Here is a 19,755-nt window from a genome sequence, read left to right on the forward strand (position 1 = left end):
TCTTTTCTCTATAGTATTTAAAGCTACAAGTGACTCATAAAAATGTGTCCCATTTAGATCAGGCATGTTGCTATAGTGTCTTTGCTCGAGCTTTTACTGCCCTTAATTTTTGTACCCTAAGGGAATTATCTGAAAACAGGTTTAGGCCTTTTACCAAGTCAGATTTCCTTCATCAGCTGTTTTCAAATCCATAGCACAGTTCTGGAAACACGACTATACTTGATCTAAGCAACAACAAATCGTGTCCCTCTTCATGGTCATCTCTCTCTCTCTTTTTTAAATCAAATATTCACTGTAAAAAAATCAAATATTCACAGTATGGATTTGTAATCTCTTCTTCCTTTATGTACCTATTACAGCACTTCCCAAGTCCTGGTAGTAGCCTCCATTAAGAAACACTGCTATTCTGCTGAACCCCTGTTCAGGGCGAGGAGAGGTTGGATGGTAAAGAGAGATGTGTGGGTACCGCTCCCAAAGCCGCATGGTGGAGCGTGAAGAACACTGGCTGAGGCCCGACCCCGGGGGTGTAGGGCCGGTGAGGCCAAGAGGAAGCTGCTGAGGCCGCCTTCTGCGAGGCCCAGTCTTTCGTCTGTGGAACGAGGGTGGTGGTTAGTGCTCTTCGCCCCTTCCCACTTTCGTCCCTGCAGTCACTCCTTTATTCATCCCAGGGACACACCTCCACTGTTCTTGCCCCACAACCTGAAAAAGGGTGCATATTATTGAAATAATCAGATTCGTGAATAATCACCAACTGTGGCATCGTGCACTTTGAAGAAAGCAGATCCTGTGACAGAGCCTAAGGCCAAGGACCTACCTTGGAGGTGACAGGAGACACAGTCACCTTTCCCAGTGTGGCAGGGGAATGGATAGTGAGAATATGTCACTAGGTTACAAAGGCCAACAGCCTCATTGTGAGGGCCTAGTGGGGCATGGGGGTAATTGTTGAGTTTTGCTCTAAAATAAAAGGAACCTTTGGAGAGTTTTAAGCAAGGGGTAAAACTGACATGACATGTGTTTGTAAAAAGCTCCCCTGGCAACTGTGCAAACCCTGGAGCCAGTGTGGGAGATCATTAAGGAGACCGTGTACTGGTCCAGACTCACGATACAGGTGACTCAGACAGTAAATGACAGGGCAAATGGAGCGGAGTGGACAAATTCAGGAATAATTTAGATGAAAATGAAGCCTGTGGTGATGGATGGAATTAAGGAGGGCGATGCTGAGGAAGAGGAAGGTATCAGGGGTGACTGTGGGTCCCCACATGTGAGATTAACTGGAGGGACAGTGGGGACATTCCTGCACCTGGCAGGGGCATTACCAATGCAACAGTCGGTTCTACTTGCTTTGATTGCTTTGGGCGAGGTGCTCCATCCTTTGATTTATTTACTCTTCAGAACACGTCTATGAATTACTGCACTGCACTACACAGATAAAGTTGAGAATCAGCACAAGAAGTGACTTGTCCAAGGGTACGGACACAGCCCTATTGGGCTACAGAGTCCTCTCCCTTCTGTTGTCTACCCAGACCCAGGGAGCCCAAGGATAGCTTTTCATAAACTGATGTCCACTCCGGAATTTGCAAGTAAGGTTTGGATTGTACAGAATGAAATGACCAGAAGAGAAAATGAGGAAGCCAGGTGATATGAACAGGCCACCAGGACACTTGGAACCTAATTCTGCCCCTCAGGGCTCTTAGGAAAACTGTTCCCCCCTCTCTGGAATTCAGTTTCCCAGCTCAGAAACGAGCATTTTGGAGGTACCATCCCAAAGGGACCTCCTATTCTGAAAATCTGAATTTTATCATCTGGATGGACCTCATGTAGAGCCTCTGTCCCACGTTTTATGAAGCCCCACCTACCCACCCACACACACTTTTTGCGCTGAGTGCCTTTGCACTGAGTTGCATCCCCAGTTCTTTTTTTATATTTTATTATGAGATAGGTTCTTATGAAATTTGTAAGTTGCCCAGGCTGGTCTTGAATTGGAGGTCCTGCTTGCTCAGCCTCACAGAATACTGGGATTATAGTTTTGTACCACCGTGCCTGGCTTAGAGTTTCTTTCTAAAAACTAGACATAGGCCTTTTATTTATTTCATTTTTATTTATTTTACTTATATATTTATTTTTGTTGTTGTTGGGGAGACAAGGTCTCACTTTGTAGCCCAAGTTGACCTCAAACTCATGGCAATCCTCTTGCCTCAGCCTCCCAAACCCTGGGATTACAGATGTGTGCCACCACACCTGGCTCAGATGGCCCTTTTAATACTAGCTTTATACCTGGCCAAGCCACATATTTAGGTATTTCCAAAGACGTTGAGAGACAACATCTTCCTCTTCCTTATCTAAACCTGCAGTTATCCAAAGTAAGCCTAATTCTAGATTCCTGACTTAGAATTTAAAGTTTAAAAGTTGTAGTTCTAGTGTCTCTCCCTGTTTATAAAGGTTTTTTTGGAGGGGGGGGTTACCAGAGATTGAACCTGGAACCTTGCGCTTGCGCGGCAGGCTCCAGAACCACTGAGCTAAATCCCCGGAACTATAAAGTTTTATTTTAGCCGAAATTATTAACAGACATTTAGGAATAACTCAGTTTTGTTGTTATCAACTCTCTTTCTCCATAGCATAGGCCATTTAAAGACTATTTCTGAGCTTATGTCTAACTCAGTTGGAGGCGGTTGGAGGCAGGCTGTTACAAAGGTGCAGAAAGTCTGAGAAAGCCCCTGTCTTCCGGACGCTGGAGGGCTTACTTGGAAGAGACATCCTATTTCAGTCCCAAGGCTGCCTGTTGCCCCTGTAGGTGAGCACACACATGCTCATGCATAACACACGTGCGCCTGTGTGCTTACACACACAGAAACACACATTTTCTAATGGGACCCAAGGTCAGAATTGGGGGTTGGAGGGCGAGTTAATCAGAACTGAAAGAACTCACAAAAAGTGGTAGTTAGGCTTGGGATTAGGTTAGGCTTTCTAAATGGGTGTCATACTTGTAGGATAGCTCATCATGTCCCAGAAATGGGCTTCCCAGCCATCGCAGTCCCAGGCCAGCTCTGACCCACACAAGCGTTTCTTAGCTGTGAGGAGCAAAGAGCAAGGCTCCTGCTCATGTCACTAGGGGCCTCTTGTGAGCTGATCCGCCCGCTCAGGAAGGATGAAAGGCCGGGCCGTCCTCACCTTCCGTGTTATCTAACAAGGCCTCAATGCTCGGCAGTTACGGATATCACACTTTTGACAAGTGTGCCATCCTTCCTCTACTTATTTTCCTGCATCCCTGCCCTTTTTTTTCATTTTCTCGTGCTGGGGCTGGGCTGGCTAGTTCTCTCCTGGTCCCTTCGGCCCACCTGTGCTGGTGTGGGTGCTTTGCTCTTGTTGATGACTCACTGTCACAATTCCATCGAAAGGAGAGGAGCACCAAGAGGCTCTTGGCTTTAGTGAGGGCTTTGAACCACCATGCTCCCTTGGCCTCTTAGAAACAGTTTCCTAGCTCAGGGATGTTTTTTGTAAGTATGTTGGTACTTGTGGATTGTAGTTATACACTAGTCATGCTTAAGATACTTGAAAAGTACAGTGGACCCTTGACTTATGAACTCGATCGATTCTCAAGGGCTGGTTGTAACTCAAGTTGGTTGTAAGTCAATACAGCTGAGATCTGGATGTTTACCTGGGTACATGCTATAGATAATGAAAGGCAGATGAATCTTCCATTAACCTAATTAACCCAAGTTGTTCATATGTCAGGCCAGTCATAACTTGAGGGTTCACTGTAGAGATCATTTGAATGTTTAAAGCCTTTAAGACAGTGCGGATGTCTTACAGCATAGATGGATGTCATACATCCCATGTCTCAGGCTGTGTTTAGTTGCCGAATGTCCTCTGCTGTATCCAGAACCCCAGAGCTCAGGCAGATGTCACAAGTTCCATAGAAGAAACCGCCTACATTGTGTGGGTTTGTTGCCTCACTTTCCTCTTCCTTACCCATCTGTGTCTCAGAATTTGAGTGTTGTTCAGCGGTTGGGGGCAGAAACCGAAATCCCTGGGCCATGAGATTCCCACCTGCCACTGTCTATCTTTTGTTACCTTTAGCTGCCTTTAGTTCTTCCAGTCCCATTGACCCACCCTGGTCTGGTTCTTCTGTCCCCCTCTGTGCCTTCCCCTGATAACATTAGTCAGGTCTCACAGTCATCAGACATTTATGATGCACCCACAGTGCACTAGGCACTGGGGATCCGGGGGGAACTGCTTCACCCTGGGATTGGGTGGGTGCTGCTAGGCCAGTCTCATCTACAGGTACTGGTACCACAAATAGACTTTCCACAGCCACATTCTCACTGCACCTGTTGTATTCAGGAGCGCACAGTAGCATCGGTATTTTGTAATATCTGCATCATCCCGGGCTGAGTGTCTGCAACATGGCAAGTATGACCCAAAACCTACTACTACAGAAGCTATACTGGTACAGGTGCCCACTACCCAGTGTCACCCCAGAATACGATATGGCATGCCTCTGATCAGAGTTGGTCAGTGAAAGGGCTCATGGACCAGTGGCCTCAGGCTCACTTGAGACCCCTGTTAGAAGTGCACATTCTTCAGTCCCACTGCAGACATTGATCTGGAATCTCCCCAGTTAGACCCCTAGAATTTGCCTCTTCTCAGACTTCTCCATGTGAGTTTGGGAAACACAATTCTTGGTTGTATCTAGTCTTCTAGGTTTTTGCAGGAATGTGATATGGAAGCTAGGACCTCTTACATGGTTCAGTTTATTTGTTGCTGGCCAATCCACTCCTTACATAGGGACTGGCTGTCCCAGGCCCCTTCCTATCCCAGGCACAGCAGCTTTGATTCCCTGGCATACTTGCAACAGTTGTTCAGTGTATCCTGGTTTGAAACTCAAGAGGAAAGAGTGAGAAGAAAACAAAATTAGTCTAAATGCTTCTTTATACCTTTGTCAGAATGGGATTTGAGAGATTAAGCAAAAAGCAGTGGTTTGTGGATTTTGTTGTATGCTAATAGAGGACTCCTGCCCCAGTTCATGTAAGAGGACAGGCTATGCAGCTGTCATTGTAGCCTCCGAGGGGAGGGAGGCCCTGTTCCGGGAAAATGTGAAGCCTCTGCTTGAGACAAGATGGCATCTACCAGGAAGCAAGTTTGCTCATCCCTCACATCACCAAGGCCCTGCCCAGATGCTCTGAAGCACCAGTTGCCAGGTTGCCAACATCAGAAACGCTGTCTCGGTCAGTTTGGGCTGCCTTAACAACACACCATGGACTGGGTGGTTTCGCTGTGAAGGCTGGAAGTCCCAGGTGCTAACATGATCAGCTTCTAATGGAGTCCTTCTTTCTGGATTACAGTCTTCTCGCTGTGTCCTTCCCTGGCAGAGAGAGCAAAGTCCCATCTTTTCATCCCCTGAAGGGCACCAGTCCCATCATGGAGTCTGCTTTCATGACCTCATCTAGACCTAAGTATCGCAGTGCCCCATCTGCAGAGACCATCATAGTGAGGACTAGGATTTGGGGGACCATACATTTTCATTCCATCACAGACACCTTTGTGTCCTTTCTGAGGCTGGGCATAGCAGGCAGAACAGCAGCAGCTCACTACTTGGGGTCATAGGCTAAGGAATTGGAAATCTTCTCCTGGAAGGTACCGTTGGTGGTGAAGGCCTTTGCAAATTTCTGGGACTCACGGAATACTCTGATTATAAATCCTAGTCTTGTCACAAGCTAGCCTGAGTTCTTGCTTTAGTGATAATGGAAGTTAAAAGTAAAGCATGAATTTGCAGGGAACTCTTCAATTAAAAGGAGAGAAAATAAGGAAAGGGCTGCAGCTTGGGTAGTAGCTGGAGGAAGAGTCTCTGATGAAGAGAACTAGACTGGCCCATCAGTGGAGCCAAGAGGCCAGATCTACGGAGGACTTGTAAGGGCTTGGCCCAGTCGTTATTCCAGTCCTGCTTTCACAGCTCAGACTGAATACTCATGACTTGAGGGACAGTTTGGATCCCCTGGGAGAAACCGTCACAACGGGGGAATTCCAGTCATGTGAGGCTCTGTTGGAATCCAAGGTGAGCACAGGTTAGGGCAATGGAGATTTCTGACAAAGGTGTTCTCAGTCTTGAAGGGCAGTGAAACAGGCTAGGTAAATTGAAGGCCAGTGGACACATCCTAAATGCCTAACGTGCCTATCTGCAGAGCTGAGAGACATTTGACCCAGTTTCACAAAATGAAGGTCAAGCTTTGTTTTACTTTTAGTTACCTGTTAGGCATTTGCAGGCCCAAGTGAAGAGTCAGAGTTCCTAGCAAAAACCACTTTGAAGTCCTCGACTGCCTCAGGAAAAGTCACAAATCATGATTGTTATGAGTCATACGAATAGGCTAAGGACCCAGGAGTGAGTTTGTTCTTTGTCCCTATGGTGATCTTAACGACGTCATGACTATGTCATCCCTGCACATTGGCCCAGTGCCAGCCGGAGAAAGCCTCCAAGTCAAAGCTCTGACTGCCAGGCACTGTGGGAGTGAGAGGTAGATGGCCCTGCGTTTGTCTCCCTTTCTGATACTCCGCTGGGGTAGCACAAGGTGAAAGACCAGGAGCAAAAGGCAGACTGGGGACAAATACGAATAAGACTTGGAGTGTAAATGTGAACGAGTAGACAGAACCACTTTTATTAGGCTTAAAATAAATAATTTCCATATTATGGCATCGAGAATTGATTTTGTTATTACCAGATTTATCTATTTTATCTTTTCTGATTTGGACTTAGAGTGGTAAGGAGGCTCCAGATCACTCCTGTGAGAACACTCAGCAACACAAAGTAGCATATACAATAGCACGAGTAAATGCTGGATTCAGGACTGGTTCCAATACCCATATTCACATTCATATACAGATTCATGTGTATATCTCTCCCAATGCCTTGTCATTCTTTCCTTGGGAAGACTTCCGATATGACATAGAAACTGCTAGATGGTGGCAAATAATCCCCAGGTTTCAGGCCATCTAGACAATAAACAACTCGATAACATTCAGTACAGCAGCTTCTATAGAGCCCATCTGTTTCAAAATAACCCTAATTCTGCTTACGATGCGGAATGCTTTGTTGAGTGGAATTTGTCCTAGTTTTCTTCAGCAAAGTCAGTGTCATAGGCCTCTGGTTCCACCTGCTGGCAAATGCAAATACTGGAATGAAACCCATGGTGGATATTTCCAGTTGAAGGTGGCTGCACCCCACCGTACCCTACACGTCCACGAACAGCGTGTAACCAGTGCCTGCTCAAGATGCCCATCCCCACAATGCACAGTTTATCCAGGACTCTTTATCAACCAGAGCTTTATACCCTTAGAACTCATTTAAAAATTTTAAAAGTGGAGAAATTTGACAAAACATTACATAACCAAGCGCTCAAGTTTAACGTCACCAGTGATAATTCATGTTGGTACCATGTTCCACTCATGTGCGATCAGAAGGGGACTTCACTTCTGTTGTATTCTTTACCAAAAGCCATGCTCTAATCATGAGGACCAACATCAGACACACCTAACTGAGAGACATTCTGAAGAATTTCTGGCTTTTATTTGTGGATATCAAGGTCATTGAAGACAAGAAAAGACCAAGAAGCTAAGAGACTAAGGAGACATGACAACTAAATGTACTGTGGTCTCCTGGATTGGATCCTGCAATAGAAAAAGAAAATGGAAATAAGTGAAAAAACTGGTGAAATCTAAATGAAGTTTGGAATTTAGTTCATAGTAATACATCCATGTCGATTTCTTAGTTTTGGCCTACCACTATAATTCAGGATGCTAACATTAAGGAGATTGCACTGTGCATATTATCTTTGCACCTTCTTCATAAATCTGGAATGATTTCAAAATACAAAGTTTTATTTAAAACTATTTTAAATGTAGATGGAGGAGCTGGGGATTTAGCTCAGTGGTTTTTGCCACCTGCTGCGCAAGCGCAAGGACCCGAGTTCGATCCCCGGTACCAAAAAACAAAACAAACAGAAAATGTAGGTGGCGGGGATGACACCTAATGAGATCACATGAATTGGAGGACATTGCCAAGGGAAGACCACACCGCTGGCTCCTTGTCTAGCTGCCAGAAACCATGGGCAGGCTGGCCGATAGGTTGAGCAGCATCCTTCAGAGTAGCTCCCCAGGCAACAGGTGGCAGATGAGGCAGGCTTACACTCCCAGGAATGCCAGCCAAGCCGGATTTCTCAGGGGGAAGCAGACAGTCACAGGCACTTGACAAGCCCAGCCAGGCTCTCAAGGTGCAGATGAAGAGATTGAGGCACAAGAGAAGGGATGTGTGCGGTGGCGATTGGTGTGCACCTGGTGAAGCGCATTTTCTTTCCATAGCATTCCTGGTGATTTCATGTATCATCTGCAACCTCATTGCCTGGTGCTTATTAAAATGCAGCTTCCAAGGCTGCACCCACAATTTACTACATAAGAATCTCTGGTAGGAGAACCCAATAATCTACATTTTGAACAAGTTTTCCACTATGCACACCGAAGATGGGGGACCACTGAAACAAATCAGGCAACTCTTCCGTTCTTAGCATCTCCAAGACTGCCTGACTTCTCTCACACCTCTTGCATTGGAGCCACTGAAGGGCCAGGATGTTGTCTCTGACACTGCCTCCACATGTCTCGGGAAGAACCCATAACTTTTTTTTTTTGGAGCTTAGTTCTTTAGAGTTTAAGTACTGTCTCCCCCATTGCATTTTCCATGTTTTAAAGGACATTAAAACTTACTTATTGACAACCGCCAGATCAAGAAACAAGAGCTTGGGAATGAGCTCCTATCTGGGCTCTGAGGAGACTACTAGGAATTCCTTCCTGCCTGTTTTTACTGTAGTAACACGCGCCACAGTAGCACCTAGAGGAGGTTGAGGTCCAACTCTCCTCCTCCCTGGGAGATAAAGGTCAGAACAGACAGAGGGCCCAGATCTGAAGAAGTCCAGAGCGGGCAGCAGTTGTACTTAGGGAATCCCCTAGGGCCCGGGGTCTAGTGGAGTGAGCAGAGACACAGGCAGGCAGGAGTGAAGAGCAGCCACCCTCACTGCACTGGGTCCTGCCACAGCCCTGTCTGTGAGCCCGTATGGAGTCTTCATCAGTCCCATATTGCAGTCACCTCTTCTCCCAGGCCAGCACACTGACCCTGCAGCTTCTTAGGGGAGCATGGGACCTAATACTCCAAAGGGTTTGCATCCAGCATTTTCCACACACACACAAATGCCTCCATAAACTGCCTTCAGTTTCCTTCTTTCAGGTGGATAGCATGTCCTCAAGCCCGGGCCTCAGGACAAGGCCAGTGTGCAGGTTCTCTGTCACCACAGCCCTGTGTGGAAGGCCCTCGAGTATTAGGCTGTGGGAACACAAAAGTGAAAGTCTGTTCTCAAGGAGCCCATGCCTGTCTTTCCAAGGGTTTTCCTATCTTCACCCAGTGAATAACCCTAGATGATTCTGACTTGGAAAAAAAGCAGCAAAATACAGAATCACATGAACAGGGCAAAGGTTGCTTGGAGGTAGTCAATCTCTTCATCATCCAGAGTCAGCTGATATGATTCAGTAAACTGAGGTCCTACCAGATTGCTGACCAGAGGTACTCTGCTTTAAATCAAGGGACACTTAGAATACCCTAAAATAACGTTACATGTATATGGGAAGAAGGTCTTTGACAATTAGTCCTAGTCTCATTTGAAATAAAGTACTATGGTGATAAAATTTGCAAAGAATTGAAGAGAGATTGAGTTAAAGAAAAAAAAACAGAAAAGTCCTTCTGCATCAAATTTTTATTCATTCATCTTAAAGTCACGTTTCATAGCTGGGGATTTAGCTCAGTGGTTCTGCCGCCTGCCTCGGAAGCTCAAGGTCCCGAGTTCGATCGACGATACCAAAAAAAAAAAAGTCGTGTTTCATATTACAGTGATTCTTCATGAGAGATGGACAGCCTCTCACTGACCTCCTGCTTCCTTCCTGTGTGTTCCTCCCAGACACTGAAGTAGGAAAAGCATGGAGGATCATTTCTGTAAGAAGTTATAAACTGTTCTGTAGTTTTTTTAAAAAATAATTAACTACCATTACAGGTGGGCCTATCTGTTGGTAAACCTTACTCCTTGTCAAGGAAATACTAGTTCCATTCAGTGGTCCAAAATAAAATCTTACTGTTCACAGTGAATCTAAGTTGCTTCTGCCATTTTTTAAACAAATCCTGTCTCCAAGTCATGATTAAGACAATGATACTCTTCACGTTTCCAGATTCTGGGTTCAAGAAGACAGCTTAGGCACACCTGAGGCACAGTAGAAAGAGGTCTGGCTTTCTGTCTTGACTTCCCCATCAACCAGCCATATGACCTTTCAAAGTTAGTTAAAATCTTTAAGCCTCAATCTCTCATCTATAAAATAGTCAAAGAAGTTCTACCTGGAGGGATAACTAGGATAAAAACCGTGTATCACAGTATGTATGAATTTCACAAACATAAGATGAAGCCACTCACAAATGGTACCTTTTGCATGAGTGCATTTATGGACAAACTAGGGAAAATGACTCTTAGAAGTCATTACAGTGGGGACTCATGGATAGTGACTGGTAGGGAGGTCTCGGGGCTTCTGAGTGCTAGGAATGAATATTCTGTATTTTTACTTGGATATTGGACTCATGTATTCAGTTCATGAAAATTAATCAAGTAATACACTTCAAAAAGAAGGGTGGTTGTAAATAAGGTGTTAAGCAAGTCCAATAATTGTTGTCTCCCCTTGACTTTCCTTTCTTGGAAATTCTAGAGGTCAGACCACACGTGGTCCATATGTGCAGGAAACAGTAGACCTGACATAGCAGACTTGGCCTTTTAGATTAGTCAGATTGCTAACTGGATCATAGCCTGTTGATTGTAAGTCACTCGTGTCCGTTATAGGTCCTCAAAATTAACCAACTGAAAGAGAGAGAAAAATACAGTAGGTACAGTAGGGACTGAGTTTCTCTCCATTCCAGAGCTTCTCATTTCAAGATTCCAGATATCACCTGAGAATTAGGAAATCCCAGTGTTTCTGACTTGATGGGTTGAAGGGACAGAAATGTGGCTGTTTCTGCTGTCGTTACATCTGTATGTTATCGTAAGCCATGGTGAAACTTCATCGGTATGAAAGTTATAAGGGTTTGGGTGAATTTCAGACTATCTTGAGAAAGAGAAAGAGGGAGAGAAGAGATTATGCTTCTAATTTGTGACTCAAGTAGTAAAGTAGTCTTACTGTCCTTAAGCACCTCCCCCTTTTCAAAGAATGTCTTTCTAAATTGTTAAACTTGGGGTTTCTTCCAGGCCTTTTTGGTCTTTGTTAGTAAATGACTTAGCAGCCACCCTTTCAGTAGGCTTTGCAATTCACAGAATTTTAATAAAGTAACTTTCTTGAAAGAGAGAACGTGGGTCTCATACTGCTGCCCACATTTGACAATAGAAATCCCAGAGAATGCTGGTGATCTATTTAGAGCTTTTCTCCTTTTTAAAGTGATTTCCTCATTAACTCCCTAAATTTAAGGGAAAGATACGCCATCCTGCAACTTGACTTTAGTGTAACTTCACTGAATGGCACAGAATACTCATCAGACCATGGGTGGATCTATGAATACTAGCAAATTAAATATCTATTTACACAGATAGCAAACAGTAGAGAAAGTGGCTGTCAACCTATGGCACTCTTTTTAGCAGATCTTATCTGGAGAAAATTGCTTCTCTTCCCTTAGCAGTAAAATGCACAGTTACTGCATTATACATAAGGGTAGAAAACTGAAAATTTTTCCATCAAAAACAACAAATCAATAAGTCTTATGACCTCACACGTGGTGCAATAATTGAGCTAAATTGTCTTAGACTGGGCAGTGTTCCTGAAGTTCCTTGAAGCATACTTGCTGTTTCATTGAGTGAAATTGAGGGCTGACCTCCATTTACAGAAACACAGAAACAAGTCTCATAAATGCTAATATTCTCCACCAAGTTCTTCAGAACAAGGCCATTTCACCCAAGCCTTTACATTTTCAATGCATGATTTAACTAAACAAAAAATGAAGGTCTTGGCTGGATGCTTCAGCTTCCCTAATGTCCCAGAGTCCCCTCCATGCCGCAGAAATGTACCTCTCGGTGAAGCTCATTAATTACCTTGTTAATATCAATTTCTTAGAAAGCAGATATTTGTACAAACACTGTACAAAAGCACTGCTACAATCTGTAAATATAGTTGGGCTCTGTCTCTTAAGAAGTCACTAGTTTTGTCAATCTATTGTATATAGATCATAAATACATGTAACACATGATTCTTGATGGTAGAGATTAAAAATCATGACATTCACTGCTCAGCAGGCATTTACTGCATGTGGTACTCAGCTAGGCATTTTCTGTGCACTATCTCTTCCAGTCTCCTCACAGCCCAACAGAGGAGCTGTTCTTACTGTTCCCATTGATAGATAAGGACACCAACATGAAGAGAAAGTAACCTGTTTATTCAAGGATGTGCTGCAGAAAAGTAGAGGAGTTGATATTTAATTATAGGTGGTCAAATTCCAGATACTCTGTGGTCCCCTTGTTCGGCAGCTTCCTTCACACAGGAACCAACCAGGGCAGAGACAGGAAGAGAAGGCAGCTCTCGATGATCTCCCAACACTCTTCTCTTTAATCCTTCTCCTTCCCCCAGTGGAACCTTGTCCAGGTTCTCAGCTCTGTGCTCAACAAATGTAAATATGCATCAGAAACACAAGGATAAGCCCTTTTGGAGATGCCTGCGGAAGATCCTGCCTATTATGGAGAGCAATAATAGATGAGGTAACCCTAAGCGAATAGTACAGAAATGGCTTAAAAAATAAATGCAAAGGCAGGGAGTTGGAAAGCGGAGCACAGCTGAGACTGAGTGGGCAGCCAGAAGGCCCTGTCCCCAGTGTGGCTGACCCAGAGCGCCCATAGCAGGCAGTGGGAAAGTGCCTAACAGCAAATTTTTTAATTCTCTTTGAAATAGCAAAGATTATTTTGCATATGGAAACTTTACTAGGATTCAGAACAGTGTAGTGTTCAGAGCCTGAAGTGAAGCAATTCAGCCATTCCTCAGACTGGAGGGCTGCTATTAACAGAAGCAGAGTTTGAAGGACTTGACCCAGAAAATCAGGCCTGATTTCAAATCAGGCATTATTGTTTTGGTGGAGGTTATCATAGTGCACTTGGTGCTGCAAGCCAAACTATTCTGGTAGCCAGTGGAATTTAAGGAGACCCATGTTGGAATTTCTGTCACATCTGTGATAACTGCAGAATCTCTAAAGCCTTGAGGGCTTAGCATAGACCCGTGATGGTGGACCTTTTAGACCTTTCAGTGAAACAGACAGCCTGCTGTGACACAGGTGCCATAGGTTCACCACCTCTGGCCTAGACCTTCTAGTTTTCTACTCTCAAATAGCAGTGAGCCATATATCCATGAAGAAAAGAGATTCAGTGAGTGGTGGCAGGGCTGTGGGCGATGGTAAGAGGGTATAATCCTGTACGTACTCGGCATTTTAGACATGGTGGTAATTGGAGATAGTCACATGACCCAGGTTAAGCTTTGCTTCCCTCTGTGCAGCTTGTGGCCTTAGATGTGTCCCCAGCACTCTGAGCCTTCGCGTCCTCTGTAAAATAGGGATGAGTAGATTGGGAATGAAAGCCAAGTGAAATTGGGCCCCTTGAAAGAACTGTGTGAGTGGAAGAGTGCTTATTGTCCTCTCTTGGCGTGAGTTTCCCACTTTAGCACACAGGACTCTGTTGGCTCACCCTAGTTCTCCTCAGATGCCCTGCACATGGGCCCATGTGTCAGCTGCTCATTGCTTAGGCTGGACCTGAGGAATCTTCCCAGTCCACCACTTCTGATTCCTCTCTGCCCCTCCCTTCATGGAAATACTAATCCTCCCAGAGGGAATCACAGTGCCCCCTATGGTATGAAAATATCAAAGGACGCTGTGATTCCCTTTGGGAACCTGAGGGCTCTTCCAACATCCCTGGCTTTGTGCCCTGTGGCCTGGAGTCAGCCTCCCACGTTATTTCTGATTCTGCCCACAGCTTGTTCTAATGGTGTTCCCTGCCCATCTGGAACAGGGTGTCAAACACTGGCCCACACTCACAAGTACAATGAAGAACGGTCTTTTTAAAAACAACTGTTAGAGGCAAAGTAGAATTTGGAAATGATCACATAAAACAGTTTTGAACAATGAGCTAGTGGTGATTTGATTCATGAATTTAACATTTCAAAGCATTTACCATCTTGAACAAAGAGAAATTCCTTTATAAATCCTTATGGTAAAAACTACATCTAGTTGTTATGGTTTCTATCGAGAATGGTCCCCCAAAGGCCTCATGTGCCCATAGGCAGGGTTTTTGGAAGAGGAGTGGACTGTGGGACTTGCTTTTGGGAGGTAGCCCTGGTGAGGGGGCAGGCCACTGGAAGGTCCACTGTATCTCCCTGCCTTTCCCTTCTCACTCTATTTCCTGGTCCGCCATGCACTTCTGCCATGCTGTTCTGCCCCGGTGGTTGCCAACCTCGGGCTGTAACAGTGAGCCAGAATAAGCCGCTCCTCCTTCACCTCTAGGTGTCAAATACTGGGTCTCAGCAATGAGGAAAGTGACTAAGCCGCCAGTGCAACTTTTTATCTTACAGTATTCCTGAAACTTGATGGTGGGAGTCTATAAGCCTGTAACATATTGAATATTGTCTTTAATGTAAGTTAACAAAATGACATACATTTCACTGTACCAAAAAGCTTGGCAGTAGAGGTTCCCCCAGCAGAAGTGAGTATGGGGCCAAGATTTGCCTTGTTCGCTTTGAGTGTCCTGGTCAGAAAAGGCTCCCAGGGGCTCGGGAGGTGTCATTTTCCCCTGGTCTCAGTGAGAAAGGAGAGCCCGCTGTGGGTGAGCATTGAGGTGCCCCCAACAGTGGGAAAGCAAAACACAAAAGGGTCGCCTTTTAGCTACCTATTTTGAATTTCTCTGACATTAAAATTCCAGCCATGGATTGAACAGAGTAACTCTGAGTTTCCCACTCCTTCCTCTTAGGTCTTTTCATTATAATCCCGACAGCTGTCACTTATGTTTATTCATGAAACATCTTGGAAAAGGTACCGTACCACTCCTAGGAAGAGCTATCAAATGTTCACTTGCTCTCTTCCTAAGAGAGCAATTTCCCTTGCACACCCTCCCTTCCCATCTGGGCCTTTACCGACAGAGCCAGATTTGGACCCTGGGTCAGTCACGGCCGAAGCTCAGTTGGCACTGTTGAGTGACGGTGCCTGGCTGCACCCAGTCCCTCTGGAAGTCATGGGCAGGTGCTGATTATTAGACAGCCATGGTGCTCAGGTGCATTCCAGGTCAGAGATGTGTCCTGCTGTTGAGGAGCAGATGATCCTAGTAGGAGAAGGAAGAGTGAACTCATGGCAACACTACGAGGCAGGACGTGGTCCCTACCTGATGAGGAAACCCAACAGGAAGGGGGTGAAAGAGGAGGAGATTGGACTGGGAGAGAGTACTTCTGTGGGGGTGGCCAGGCACTGGAAGGGGGAGTAAGACTTTTGGTTGATGTAATTGTGGGAGGAGGGAGTTCAAGGCAAGTGGAGGGTTTGCAGAGCCGCAAGAGTGGAAAGGTGGAGCCTTTTTGCTCCACATGCTTTAACTGGCTGCTTACCCAGTGGTGTCAGTGATGCATCTGCCTGCCTGCCTGCCTGCCTGCCTGCCTGCCTGCCTGCCTCATAGAGGATCGGGAAGCTTTTGTTCAGTGTAGGTTCCTGATTCTTGCCATCAAGAACTGTGTATGTACTTCCTTATTACTCTCCACCGTTCCTGGGAGAGTTGTTTATATAGTGACTGAAGTGTTGAAATCATTACACACTATATTTGCAGTCCTGCTCAGTAATGATTTCCATGGTCCTTCACATGACCTTAAAATATTGCGCCTGCCCGTTTGCCCGCCCGCCCAGATGCCCATCAGTAGCACTGTACTCCTGCTGTTTGGCCTGCGCTGGCCTGGGCAGGCGCTCCTGTGGCTCGGTCAGGTGGGATTCTGCTTGCTGGAGCGATCGGGGCTGGAGGAGCGAGGAAAGGGGAGCCCAGAGCCCGCCCGAGCAGAAGCCAGCCAGCAGAGGGGCCAGGGAAGTTGTAGAGCTGAGAGTAGAGAAACAGCGCCAAACAGAAGAGGAGCCCTTGAGACATGGTGGAAGGTTAAATGATGCAAATTACAGAACATGGTGAGAGGAAAAATAAAAGTGGGGGATTATCAGGAAGCATCAGATCCAGTTCAGTCCTGAGTCAAGTTAAATTCTTAGACTGAACCATACTGCGTGTATAGAGTTGATGTTGAAATTTCGAATTGACAGCTGAAGTAGAAATGTTTATTCTATACCTTTTTCATGTTAAAATGAAGATGACACCAAAGCGATTGGCTTTCCCCCTCTGCCCCTGGAATCCTAGGCTGGCACAGTGTCTTGTAAATGTCAGAACCATAGCTGGAGAGTGTTTGATTTTCCCTTCTGCTTTCTCACCACAGGAAATAGCAGAAATAGCCCACCACCTTACGGGTTTCATCTCTCGCCAGAGGAAATGAGGAGACAGCGGCTTTACAGATTTGATGGCCAGTGAGGTGGCTTCTCGGGAAGCCGTGCTTCAGTTGTGTCACTGTTACCCATTTAGTTCACTCCCCAAGCCTCTAATTACTTTTAAGCCAAAGCAGAGTGCAGTTCTCACCCCGTGTTGCTCATGTCTCCCATGGACCCTTGCCCTGTGGCCCTTTGAGGCCGGACTTGCGCCGGACTGAATGTCTGGAAGCCAGGCTTGTTGAAAGCAGCTCACAGCTTTCTGGGAGTGGCCCATCTCCTGGCCTTGTTCTGTCCCAAACAGAAGGTAACTCCCCGGTGTCGGGACCAGTTTCCACACTCCTTTACCTGCCTCCTGCTCAGGGCGCCTTCACCTTGTTTTGATGCTGAAGACTGTGACCTTCGCCAGGAGGTTTTGTTTCACCGGTTTGGATGATCAGTCCCTCCTTCAGCCCATGCTGGATGCTTCACTTGGCAGGAGGCGAGGCACGGTCCCCTCGTCCTTGTCCTCCTGGCACGTTGCCATGGTGACTGTCCAGAAGGAACTGTGGCTTCCTTCCCACTGTATTGTTCCGATCTCCTTCACCCAGGCACTGCGGCTCCTCGTTACAGTGTACTTGCTTTGCTCTCGTTCCCTAAGCCTAAGAAAGACCCAAGGTGGAGACAAGGCCTTCACACTCCACTAGGTATCAAGTAACACCAGCAGTTGTGGTGCCAGAGCTGCTCCTCCCGTGGCAGAAAGAGTCCCTGGGAGGGGGGCGTGTCATTTAATCCACAGAACAGCAGCAGGCGCCACATGCAGAGTTGAGCAAAGACATTTAGTAGACTGATCACTAGAAATCCTTCTTGCGGGAGATATTTTTTTCCTTATACAAGTGCCTTTTAATTGGCCACTGTATCAGCTGTTTGTCCTACACAAGTGTCCAAAACATGCCCCAGGGCCCTGCAATATTACAGTACACAGATTGTCTGTCCGGGTCATGTGGTCATGTGAGGCATTTCCCGGGGCTTGTGTTTCGTGAATAAAAGGACAAAGACCAAACGCCACTCATGTCTTCTGTTATGGAGATACTTCTTTTTAAAGAGAGGAAGAAGCAGACAGGGATCTTCCTATTTTACATAGCTTTGTGATTGTGAAAGGGATGTACTTTCTGTATGTATAAAGCAAAGGTCTGGAAGGAAATGCACCTCTGAGGTTATCGCTGAGTACATGCAGTTTTTGTGTTCTCTTTTTACAGTCTTATGTGCTATTTTTTTTAAATGTGTGTATGTGAATGTACTACATTTGAAGTCAAGAAAACAGATTTATATAGTAAATCAAGAAATAACCAGTGAAACATTTAGAAATAAGTATTGGATATCCATTGAGAAAATTCACAGTATGACCAAAAATACAAAGAGATACATTACACAATTTTAAAATCACCTATGTTCTCACCACTTAGAGATATCCAGGTTTAACAATTTGGAAGTCCTGCTTTCTCAATTTTTCTTTTATACATTTGAAGAATTTGAAGTGTAATGACTATGCACTTAGGTATCCAGTTCCTAATCTGAATTTACCTGGGAAGGGCTTTGACACCTTCTTACAAAAGCGCTGAGAAAACCAGTAGAGCTGGGGACACCCTGACCTGCTGCTGGCGCAGTGATGCCTTAGCTCCTTGGCTTAATTTATAATTGATGCAAATCTAGGTGGTTGGTGATACGAATTGTACTTGTGAGTCTGCTAGCTTTAAAACATACGCACACTTCAGTGTTCAAGCCCAAATCATTCCTTTCTCCCAAACTATAAATTTGAATTCCATTTCCTCATTCAGAAGTAACTACTTTCTTACATGCCATCTTTTCATAGCCGTGGAAATTCTAACAGATTTCTGTTAGCATCACTGTTACTATCATTAGTGCATAACTACACCAAGATGTGCCTTCTACCTGGGAGTGGGGATTATGAGTGGCCTTTATTTATCTTCCCACACTCCTCCTGTCTTCCCTCTCTGCCACCCAAAGACTTGTGGTCAGGATTCATTAAATACTAGTTTTCTTTCAAAGTGTTTTTTCAGTTGCATTAAAAGTCAAATCACTTATATACAGAAGTATTTTTTGTAAATTTTGCTTGTGTCCATTAAGTACCTCCTTATTCTGTACAACCAGATACCCAGACACTGGAATCAAAGTTTGAACGCTATAGCTATAATATATGCATGCCTTATTTATGGAGTGGAACATCACTGAACATTTAGAATGTGAAAAAGGTCATTTTAGTTATAAATATAAATCAGTTATTTTTACACAACAATAAAGATCTTCTGGAAATTCTTATAATTATTTTGTTCAGTTAATGGCTTGCCTATAACCAGCGCTTATTGTTTTCAGTGTCCTTTCCCCAAAGTATGCCAACAAACTGCAATTGAGTTGAGGAAGACAGACAAAAGCAAGTGCATTAGACTAATTACCTCTAATGGGGAATAAGCATTGAGAGCTGATTTTTAATTTGGTTTCTTTGTTTAACTGTCATTTCCTGATACAAACCCAGTTCCCACAGTTTGCTGCGGTCAGTCAGTTTAAGAATTTCCTAATTCAGAATCTCAAAGGCAGGAGTAGTTGAAATTGCTTCCTCCCAATGACTGTGAATGTACTGCCCATGGTTCCAAGTTGTACTCAGTAATGGTTAAACCTCCTCATCATTTTAAATGCTGGCTTGTAAAGCTCAAACTCAGCAGCGAATGAGTAGATTCAGTAGCATTGGGGCCAGTCTATACATTTGGCACATGTTGTGCTGTGAGCTTCAGGAGTGAGAGAGATGAGTCCCACAGTGTGCTCCCTGAGATGCAGTGTGGAAGGGATGGATGGCAGGGCAGGGTGCTATCCTTTACCAGTATTAGATATTCTTAACAGACTCAGTATTTGATAAAGAAATGTATCACAGCCAGCGGATGTGGTGGCCCAGCTGTAATCCCAGCTCCCTGAGCAGTGGAGGCAGGAGGGTCCCAAATTCAAGGATAACCCGAGCAGCTCAGTGAGACAGTGTCTCAAAAACCAAAAGGTTGTGAATGTAGCTCAGTGGCAGAGGACTTGCCTGTCACGTGCAAGGCCTTGGACTCAATCCCCGATACCAACACATCATTAAAAGGGAATCATTTCTTCCCTTCTCTTCTCATGGGTCAGTACAGTCA

At 45.1% G+C, this 19,755-nt stretch overlaps 1 protein-coding gene across 10 annotated transcripts in view; it reads left to right on the forward strand.

The window, feature by feature from the left end:
* Rhbdd1 (rhomboid domain containing 1) overlaps positions 1 to 18,904 on the forward strand; it is a 132,224-nt gene extending 113,320 nt beyond the window's left edge. For 5 of the 10 annotated variants that reach the window (XM_087209270.1, XM_087209269.1, XM_087209267.1 and 2 more), the window contains one exon: positions 1 to 15,047. This exon is cut by the window's left edge and continues 14,172 nt beyond it. Coding sequence is in view for 5 of the 10 variants with exons in the window: in XM_087209273.1 (XP_087065399.1) it covers positions 16,537 to 16,628 (92 nt within the window). In the remaining 5 variants the exon portion in view is untranslated. The other 5 variants (XM_087209273.1, XM_087209271.1, XM_013066759.3 and 2 more) reach the window with 2 other exon arrangements.
* The last annotated feature ends 851 nt before the right edge of the window (positions 18,905 to 19,755 follow it).

The sequence above is a fragment of the Heterocephalus glaber genome, unplaced genomic scaffold (genome assembly GCF_053883595.1).
Source record: "Heterocephalus glaber isolate CG9 unplaced genomic scaffold, H.glaber_assembly_v1.0 deba00001004, whole genome shotgun sequence".
Lineage (NCBI taxonomy): Eukaryota > Metazoa > Chordata > Mammalia > Rodentia > Bathyergidae > Heterocephalus > Heterocephalus glaber.